Source organism: Echinops telfairi, unplaced genomic scaffold (assembly GCF_000313985.2).
Source record: "Echinops telfairi isolate 266 unplaced genomic scaffold, ASM31398v2 ScPeMD7_7463;HRSCAF=8501, whole genome shotgun sequence".
Taxonomy (NCBI): domain Eukaryota; kingdom Metazoa; phylum Chordata; class Mammalia; order Afrosoricida; family Tenrecidae; genus Echinops; species Echinops telfairi.
In genome coordinates, this window is record NW_022111363.1 from 6,902,733 (window position 1) to 6,913,319 (window position 10,587).

General features: G+C 50.5%; 1 protein-coding gene across 1 annotated transcript in view; it reads left to right on the forward strand.

The window, feature by feature from the left end:
• Positions 1-900, forward strand: part of CADM1 (cell adhesion molecule 1) — a 405,565-nt gene extending 404,665 nt beyond the window's left edge. The window contains exon 12 of the mRNA XM_004712801.2: positions 602-900. Within this exon, the coding sequence (XP_004712858.1) occupies positions 602-720 (119 nt within the window). The 3' untranslated portion in view covers positions 721-900. The remainder of the gene's footprint in view (positions 1-601) is intronic.
• Positions 901-10,587: the final 9,687 nt, after the last annotated feature.

Sequence of the window (10,587 nt, forward strand, 5' to 3'; positions counted from 1 at the left end):
CCTTGTTAGCAATCTAGATACCCCAGCCTCAGTCTGGAAGTCCACTCTGAAAGGAAAGGTTGTAGGAAAGCAGCCGTGCCTGTGCCTGTTCAAGGCCTCCCTCACTCACGACGAGGACAGAAGCCTCTGGGTCAAACAGGCTACTTGGAGGTGGCGGTAGAAACGTCCCGGGGTCCCCCATTCACTTATTGGCTAATTGCTCTTCCTTGCTTTGGTCCTTCACCCTGCGCGTGCGCCCAGCTGGCCCTGGGTCCTGGGTGTGCACTGTTAGTCAGCAGCTCTCCAGCTTCCTGCCTCTTTAACTCCCACTCACGCCTTCTTCCGCTGACATCCTCTGGCCATCATCACTACTCTAATGTCTCATTTGCCGACTTATATCACAGCGGTTCCGTTGGAGTGGTGCCTTTGGAAGCCCCGGAAACCCATTTGTCTCCCCCCCGCCCTGCGCCCCCAACCTCCCTCTCTTCTTCCAATTGTTTTTTCCCCTCTGCTGCCTGCACACCACTTCGGCTGATGATGGCCATAAAGCAAGTTGCCATCTCTGTACCTCTTTACACAGAGGCCGCCAGAGAGTCACGGTGCTCTACCCTTCATCTTTCAGGTACATACTTCACTCACGAAGCCAAAGGAGCCGATGACGCAGCAGACGCAGACACAGCTATAATCAATGCAGAAGGAGGACAGAACAACTCGGAAGAAAAGAAAGAGTACTTCATCTAGATCAGCCTTTTTGTTCCCATGAGGTGTCCAGCCGGCCCTGTTTAGGTGATAAAGAGACAGTGCTATTGGAACTGGCGAGAAACTCGTGTGTTTTTTTATGAATGGGTGGAGAGGTGCGAGACTGGGAAGACTTGGGATTTGCTGTGTTACAAAAAGAAAAACAATGTTCTCTGAAAAGTACACTGCTGTTTGACACCTCGTTTTTGTTGTTTGGTTGGTTAGTTTGGGGGCTTTTGTTTGTTTGTTTTTTAGCTATATTTGTTCTTACCAAGTCGAACTTGGATACTTGAGTTTTTGGTTTTGGGGTTTTTGATTTTTGTTTTTTAGGTAGATTGCAGAAAATTCTGTGCCTTGTTTTTTGTTGTTTGTTACATTCCTTTTTCTTTCCCTTTGTGCACATTTATTTTTCTAAAAAAGAAAACAACAAAAAAAGTGGGTTTTTTGGTTGGGGTTTGCTTTCGGAATTGTCTCTGAAATCTCCCGTGTTGGAATTTACCTGCTGGAATTCCTCAGAGCCTTCTTTCTCCCCGAACCCGCTTTCTTTTCCTTTTTTTTTCTTCTGTTGTTTGGTTTTGACGTTCTGTTGTTTATTCTTCCAATAACTGCTCTCTGTTCAAAACTCAGTTTGGGAAAAGGAGAACCAGCACAGTTTAGATTTCATAGTTCAGAATTTAGTGTATCCATGCCGCATTCTTCTCTGTTGTTGTAAAGATTTGGGTGAACAAACAATGAGAACTCTTTGCTGCTGCCCATGTTTCCAATACTTAGAGCAGTGAAGACTAGAAAATTAGACTGTGGTTCAGAAAATGTTCTGTTTGCTGTGGAACTACATTACTGTACAGGGTTATCTGCAAGCCAGGTGTGTCCCAGTGAGGTTGAATCTGTCTTTAATTCCGTATCTGTAGACGGCTCAGTAGAGATACCCCGCACGACCCAGAAAGGTTTGGGGCGTAAAGGGCTCCTCCTTTTTCATTGTCCTGAACAGACCCGACAGGTGCGGCCTGTTCCTTTTTATAGAAGAGGACGAATTTGAGTTGCCAGAGGAGGGGGGAGGGAAAGATAGTTCTGCTCTGGTTATTTCTGTTCTCAATGGTTCCATCCGCCTTTCCCAGTCGGCCTTACTTCTCACTGATTTGTAGGGGAAAGCAAGTCCGCGTGGTGTGCGAACGACGGAGTGGGCCAGGCCCAGGTGTTTTGTTTCTGTTTCGTTCCATTGTCCCCTCTGTGCTTAGTTACAAAGGCAGTAGGGTGTGGCATGTACTGTATATTACAGATATTTGTCATGCTGGGATTTCCAATTCGAATCGGTGTGAAACTTTCATTCCTTCAGATTTGGTTTGACAAAGGCACAGGAGGTACAAAGGAGGGGCCGGTATTGTTCTCACCCTGCTCTGCCGTCCACCTCAGCTCTCGGAAAGCCGGAGCTCGAGGAGGGGAAACCGCATGTAGGGAGTTTCAGTCACTTAATCAGAACTCACAGGTGAGTGTTTTTATCTTTTTACCTTTCATACACTAGCCTTGGCCTCTTTCCTCAGCCTTAAGAACCATCTGCCAAAAAATTACCGATCCTCGCATGATGGCAGCCATAGCGCATAGCTACTAAAAATAAATTACCTTGAACATATCTTAGGGGGGAGCCTTGGGGAAAGGTAGAGGAGCCCGGTTGCCAGGTACCTTTTTTTATCAAAACGGGGGGATGGGTTTTCATTGGACCGTCTAGGAAATCGCGAAGCAGTCCTGAAGGACCAAAAACAAACAAAAAATAAACAGACAGAAAACTGAAGCTCTTACCATATGTGTGGTAAGGCTCCAGACTCCAGTTAAGAGTCCCTATGGAAAGAAGGCATCAACATAAAAATCAAAAATAGATCTCTATATATATATAAATATATATTATATAACATTTTCAGTGAGTAATTTTGGATTTTGCAAGGTGCATTTTTACTATTGTTACATTCTGTGGAAAACTTATGATTTATTTAAGGGGTGGGGGAGTGTCAACCCTTTGTTATTTGAAAGCGTGTTTACTTTCCTTGGCTTTAATGTTAATCTTTGGTAGAACCATGGCAATATCAAATGGGGGCCTTTTGGGAACGGACTGGTATGTAAAGCAAAATCCATTCTCGAGCAGTGTTTCTGTTGGCCCCTCTCCTACCCCTCGGCACTTACCCAAGACAAAAAGCCACAACCCACATCCCTTTTTCAATGGACTTTTATAACGTGCAGCTCTATTTCGAGCCCGTAGCACTCGTTCTAACCATAGTCTGACCACACCGAAGGGTGAGAACCATTTAGCATGTCGTTGAATGGCTTTTTTTGTCTTTTTTTTTTTTTTTCGGGTTTTTTTTTTTTCTCTTTGCCAAGTTGTTATTTTTAGGAGAGAGAAAACACTAAGCAACAAAATCTACCATCGCTCACCAAATTGGCATCTCATCTTGGACGCTTCCCACGCTTTCTGTTTTGAGAAGTGTACAGTAGTGCAGTGTTCCTGATGTAACTTTATAGCTTCAAATGTTGACATGTCTCAGGTCCATGTGCTTTGATTGGTGTTTTCCGTCTCAGGTAGATTGCAAAGTGTAGGCCCCACACATTGGAAATAATAATAATGATAATAATAATGATAAAACAAAGCAAAAACCAGAAATTAATGGGTTTTAGTTGTCTATTGGTTTATGTATTTTTTTCCTGAGTCTCCAGTGCACTGTTGGAACCGTATTGTTGAGTATTCCTTTGTACAGGTGGGTCGCTTTTCTTAGCGTGGAGAAAGAGCAAACCTGGTTTTCGTGTGTGTGTTTTTAGAGGACAATACAATAATGAAGGATGTATAATTGATGCCAAATAAGCTTGTTCTTTAGTCACACCGACGTCGTCGCCTTCTGATTTCTCTCCCTTTAGGCCAGTTCTGTTTCTAAGGCGTACAAAGACAATGTCACAGTGTAAGAAACTTCATACCCATGTGTTCCCATTCGCATTTTGTATTGGTTCATGTATACCATTTTTACAAAAAGAAAAAAGAAAAAAAAGAAGTACTATAAAATATCTGTCTTCTTAATAAAAAAATTAATGTTACAAAGTGATCATTTACTCTCATTCTGGACTTCTTATGGACACGTCAGCCCGAGAGAAGAGGGGAGGGGGGCCGGAGGTCTCAGCTTCCTCCTAAGACTGCTGGCAGTAGATGCCAGCCAATGAACTGCCTTCTCTCCTCCTCTGGTCTTCCTTCCTGCCTGCCTTCTCTCCTCCCCTTTCAGCAGACAGGTGGGGCCAGGTTCCTCCCCAGCAATCTGTGCAGGTGTGCGGGATGCAGCAACACCCCTCTCCCGGATCCATCTCCTGCCCCAGCTCCCCCTCTTTCACTCCCCACCCCCTCACCAATTTCCCTGTGTTCCCTGTTTCTTACTTTGGGATTTTGTCTCAGTCCATTCTGCCTTCTCCATTTAAAGTTCTGTCTCTGCACAAGGCGGCATTTTCCATGGAGGACGGGCTGGGCAGACGGCGGGGTGGCTTTTGCTCACCGTTTAGGCCCGCGGAGACTCTGACACCGGGGTGGATCCAGCCTGCTGTGTCCCCCTCTTGGCTTTTCAGGCGGAAGCGAACAATGTGTTTACACTTCGTGGCGACTGACCTCATAAAAACTCAGATCCTATAGGACTGGGCTCCCCACCACATGTCCCTTCACCCCCACACACCCCTCTGAGCTTGGGCCCCACTGCCCTTCCTTGGTCGGAGAATAGGGTGAGCTGGGCAGTGAAGGACAAGGTAAAGCCACCAGCTCTGAATGCCACATCAGCCACTTCCGCCTGGCCTCGCAGCCCGACTCTAAAGCTCGGTGTGTCCGATCAACTGTGGTGCACTCGCTGTATGCCCAGCACTGTGAGGGACCCGGGGTAGATAAGGTAGACTGTGGAGGCTAACAGGGTTGGGGGGTGGGCATCAGTTAATACGTGCCCTCATGAGACAGTGCTAAGTGACCGATGTCACAGCAAGTATATATTCTGGTGCACACCAGGCCCCTGTGAACCATGCGTTCACATGGCGCGTGGCTCCACTCGCTTCCTTGTCCATCCCTATCCCGGGTCATGTGACACGCAGCGTGTGTAGTGTCCCCACCCCTGCCCTCCTCAACTGTACTTTGGGGAGTCCACATTCCGTTTTAACTTACAGAGGGGGGGACCCTGGACGGAGACAGAAGTGGGGGAGGGGCCTGCACAGGTGCTCTCGGGACTCCGTGGGGTATGCAAATGAGAAGGCACCTGAAGCACTGTCTTTGGAGCTTGATAAGGTGCCCCGTCCTAATTGGTGTGGGAGGGCCGAGAGGTAGCACACATGTCTTAGCCTGGTTGCGGTCTCCACACGCTTCCATGGGAACCCTGGGGTGGTAGAAGGGTGTTCACTGGTGTGGCCTTCCCGTGCCCTCTGTCTTCTTGAAATACCGTTCTGGTGGTTCTGAGGACTGAGCTACGCAGAGAAGGGGCTCCTGGATTCTGTCAGCCCCATACCTTAAAGGCACTGTGCACTTGCGTTCGACAGGGACGCGGACCCTCGGGCAATGGAGGCTTTTCTTTTCCTTTACGAATCGGCCCTCAGACGAACAGCCTTGCACACATCCCGTCGTCCCCAAGAGCCGGCAAAAGTTGCTCAGCACCAGAGACTGGTGTTCACAGGCACGTCAGGGAGATTTGCCAGGATGAAGTAGGGAATACTGAAGTGGCTATCCTGACCCACTCCTCAGGGGAAGGACAGGGGGCTCTTGGCAGTCACGCAAACGGCTGGGGGCAGAGGAGGGGGTGTCAGGTCACAGTTTTGAAGCCAGTGTCATGTACTCCTCTTGGCCCTTGACAGGAAATAGCTGACAGAGGCAGAGGCAAGCCGCTGGCTGCCAGCCAAGCCACCCCCCACTCTCGTGCCCCAGACCTTGACATTGAGAAGGCCATCCTCAGTACCGGTAGCTTTCAGTTCAGCCCTCAAAAACTTGAGCCGGTCAGTTGCCCTGGTCACCACTAATGGTCATGTTCTTCTCAAGGGCATTGCCCCCTGGGGAATGACATTTTGGGGCGTGGCCAGGCAGGACCTCACAATGGTTAGCACTGAGCACCCACAAGTTTTCAGAATGGAAACCTCCAGCCGGACCCACGGCCTTGCCAGGGTTCATCGCAATACGCCAAAAGGTAGCTTGAGTAGCACCACCACATTCAGTGCCACCCGAAACCACTGCCCGCCTCCCCTCAACACACACACCCAGCATTACACTTTGCAGGAAGAAGGTGTTAGGTGTAAGGTCCCGTAGGTGTCCCAAAAGGAAGACAGAACAAGCACCTTCTCTGCCTGCCTGCAGCCCAGGCTTTTCGGCGCTCAGGGCTGCATTAGTTTGCTTTGTGGCTTCCGTTTTCAGCCCCAAGAGGACCTAACAGTCTACTGCCCCACGTGTTCAGTGCCGGAACTGCAGCGCAGGCCTAGCCATGCTACGTGTGGCATCATTTCCAACAAGGAACCTGACTTAAGTCCGTCTGCATGTTCTCTCTCTCACACATGCACACGCACATGCACACGCACACGCCTATACACTCACCTCCTATTTCACTCCCTCTGAATTCTTTGAGGTGTGAGCCACGGGCCAAAGTGAGGACACTCAGGGGCAAGCCCACAACTTCAGCTGCCCTCCAAACTTGCATATCTCAGACGTGATCGCCTTAAATCTGTTGTAAGTGCTACCTTCTCAGGTTAATTAATCACCAGGCTTAAACTTGCTGTTACCAGCAGGAAGTCCATCCTGAAGTCAGCAATGTTACGATTGCATCTTCTAATACTGTTTATCCTGCATTAGTGTTTACTTAGGGGGAAAATTGATCCGTAATTGATATTTCAGTCTTCCAGAGCTGATGTTGGAAGAGCCTAATGCAAGCCTTTAATAGCGAACAAATATTTAAATCCCTTAATGGTTGCTGAATATTGAAATGTGTGCCTTCATTACTTTTGGGGGGTTTGTTTTCTCTGTGGCTGCATATTTCATTGTTTAAACTTGCAACCACGGATGCTGGCAGTCGGGAGTCTAGCTGATCCACCAAAGCTGTTGGCTGGACGCTGCAGCCCTGATTTAAAAGTACTGCTATGGAAGACCGTCTAATGCACTGATCAGTCTCTTAGCTAGTGACGAAATTACCCTCCCTCTTTCTCTTGTTTTCCCTCTCTTCCAACCCCCCAACCCCCACCCTCTCTCCCTCTCTCTAGGCCTATTTTCTCTAACCTCACGCAGAATAAAGTGTTGCGGGCAGCACAGTGTTGCAATTAGGAGCATGAATCTTTTATCGTTTGGACGAGGAAGGGGAACCGCCATCGCTGTCGACTGAAATGTCCTCCTCGGCTCTTTTGCTCCTACTTCCCTGCCAAAGCCCATCGCTGCTGTGGAAAGTGCAGCGATCACAGCTGTTCTTGATGGCTTGATTCTTAACACGGCCAGAAATGCAGCCCAGGAGATGCTTAAGACAGTTGATTGAAAGTAATAGATTTCTTTGCAGACACCAAGGCATCCAGAAGGGCCTTGAGCCGCGTTCGATGCAGCGACGAGCACTGATTTTCTCCTTGCCCGGCTTCAGTTACAATGGCTGATGCTAAAAATATAGAGATATACACACATTTATATATATATATATAAAATCTCTGCCGGCCCTCTTGAATAGTCTGTTTTCCCGGTTGGTTTCTATCAGCACCCACAAGCTTCTGGCTCTGGCGCCTTTGTCTCTCCACGCACCCCCAGCAGCTGTGAGATGGGAAACGCAGCCAGTAAAGGATGCTACAGAGCCCGGAAGACGAGCTCCAGGGACAGCCAGCGGATGAGTGTTCATCGGCCTGGGTATGCCAGAGACAGAGGTGGCTGTGTTTGGAGGCAACCAAGGGCCATCCTGGCAGAAGGGTGGGTTCCTTCCCGATGCGGCGACCCCGGGCTGGCACCGGCAATGAGGGGCATAGTTATCCCGCTCCCTAGCTTCAGCTGGCCAGAGTCCCCTCACCTTGTCCCGACTCTCAGGCCCGGCCCTTAGTTATCACCCTCCAAGAAGGGAAACCCCTTTGGCAGGTCAAGAGGAAATGGGTTCTTGGGGTGAAAACACGTGGCCAGATGCAAGAGTGACGCAGCACGCGGCCTGTCCCGAGGTGGCAGCGCCCAGACTTTCTGCAAACGCAGGTCCAAAGCCACACGTTTCTTGCCCACCCCACGGTGTCTCCCGAGTTGCGCTGGGAAACCGAGGTAGAGGGCACCGGCCAGCGGGCCCAGCCAGCCCTCTCTCTTCCTTCCCTTCTTGTTGCAAGCGGCGCACACCCCCCCAACCAAGTCGCCGCCACTCCCCCACGGTTTTCCTTCTCAGCTTCTCCTAAATGGAAACCATTAATCATACTAAATCGTGCAATGAGTCCGTGATGGGGAGAATGCTGATGGCAAAGATCATTCTCCTTTGTTGTGCCAGGCAGGCAAAAGGCAGAAGTATTAGCTCATTGCCCTGCCTGGCTCCTAGCAAATGCTGACCATGTGTTTGCCCACGCAGCTGCCTCTATGCACACAGCTGATTTTAGGGCCAGGTTCAGGCGTTCCAACTGTTGACAGAAAACAAGGCTCCCGGCCACCTCGTCCTGATTCCCGGGATTGCCAGGAAGACGTGTTGCTCCCTGAGGCTTTTCCATACCCAGGTCCCCAGATCAGGCCGAGGGAGAAAGTGGGGGAGGCGTCCTACGGAAAATCAGCAGTGGTCTCAGCCTAGGAGAGCAGGCAGGGGAAGCTGTGCCCCCTCCCCACCCTACCCCCCCAACACACACACCTCTGCCAGCTGGGTTTCTACAGCCAGGTGTGTGTCCCACAATGGCTTTGTGCCTTTCAGAATGTGATGTCTACTTCACGTTCGACAAGCCTCTTTGTGAGCCACCCCTTCTGAATTAGAATCATTTTCCAAAAGCTCTTAAGCCATGATTAATGCCAGGGCTGTTTTTAACAATCATCCTGCCAGTCTTCAGCTGTAGTCATTTTCAATAATCTGGAATTCTCAAAGGCAAGCCAGGAGCTGGTTGACAACACAACCCAGAGACACAGCCAGGCAGCCACAAAGGATAGAGAAAGCAAAGGGACCATTTGGACGGAGCTGCCTTTCCGCGCCCCGAGTTTCACCACTAAAAGTTTGATGGAAGGCTCACGGTGCAGTCGGCATCCAACTGAACACGGCTCAGCAAGGGGGCTGCCAGGCCTGGCTTTTGTGTAAGCGAAGGAGCTGCATGTTGGGAGAGACTCCTGGCTTATTTATGGCCGTGTGGTGCACTCGGGCTGTCCCCAAGCCCCAGTACCCTCGTTTGTCTCCCCTCCGCCAATACGGAAGATGGAGAAAGAGATGCAGTTGCTAAGCTTTGGAGCTGCTTGCTTCCCAGGCATACCGAGCGAGTGCCGGCCCAGGGTTTGGGATTCTAGCTCCCTGGATGGCCCCGGCCATTTCCTTAGTCACGTGTATTAAGCCAGCCCTTATTTTTAATCTCAACAATGCCCTGCTAGAGGATGCATGTGTTTGAAAAGCCCCAACCGAAGCTATGGCCCGAAATATCCACTGTCACACATTCACTTAAAACTCAGTGTTGGACGTCCCTTGTTTCTAACTCACCGCCGCCTCTGCTCAGCTCCGGTGGTGAACGTTCAGCTCGATGGGTTCGGTACGAAGGACAGACTGTGTCTCCACCCAAGCCCGGCCATGATGCTGCCAGCCAGAGAGAAGTAAACCCCTGGGCTAGTTTGGAGCTTGGATTAAGTAATGTCCGCTAAACTCCCTTTCACCAGCCATCACAGAGCCCAGCCAGCAGTCCGCATGCCTTAGAGATGCCTGCCCTGTCCTAGCTCAGTCCTAATGGCCATAAGCCTCGTTTTTGAGCCACCACGAAGAGATTCCCACTAGAGTATTATCATCTACCCATGACTCCCCATATGCCCATCACTTCCAGGATTCTACTGGGTTTTCCTGAGAACTTTTCAGGGACTTTACTGGAACTATGGCACTGAGGAATGAAACGCTTCCTCCTGCCGCCCCGCCCCGCCCCGCTCCTTATAGCATCCCCTGTTCCCGCTTTATCAAACCGCCTTCCAAACTAGAACGCTGGTAACATTCTCGATTCTGCGCTCTCCCTCATCGCCCACTGCTAATTGTTAACCATTCTGATCGTGGGCCCCTGAATGCCCCACAAACCCTGGCCCCACCCGGCATCTTCATGTCTGCCCCAGACACGTCGCCTTTGCCCTGAGGATTACCAAGTTCACAGTCAATGCCACTGAGTCCGGCGACTCCTAGCCGCCCTGTCGGACAGGTTAGATCTGCCCCTGTGGGCTTCCCAGATTCTAGCTGTTCACAGGAGTAGTGAAAGCCCCTCTTTCACCTGAGGAGCGTGGAGTGGCCGATGGTTTCGAACTGCTGACCTACTGGATCACAGCCACACGCACAACCATTACAAAAGGATTATAGCCACCTCTTGACTAGTTTCCAAGCCCCTGTCCCCGGGGAGTCCTCATTCTCTCTCCTACGCGACTACACTGGAGAGCAATTGCGTCGTCCTCGGCTTCAGCGCCGCTCCTGGTTGAATGTTGACTGCAAAATAGAATCCAGGTGCTCACAATCTCCCACCCATTGGGCAGGACTTCCCACCTCAGTCGGTCTTCCCCAGGACGAGGACCCCCAGCCACCCCGCGCCACCTGCCACACCTCTGTGCCTTTGAGGGAGCGCCCTTGCGTGCTGGAGAACCTCTCCACATAGTGCTGTCCTTCTCCACCCCAGGGCCCGCCTCGGCTGGTGTCCGTATCACAGATCCGAGTGGCTCTTTCCCTGTCTGTCTGTCTCCCTCCATCAAAC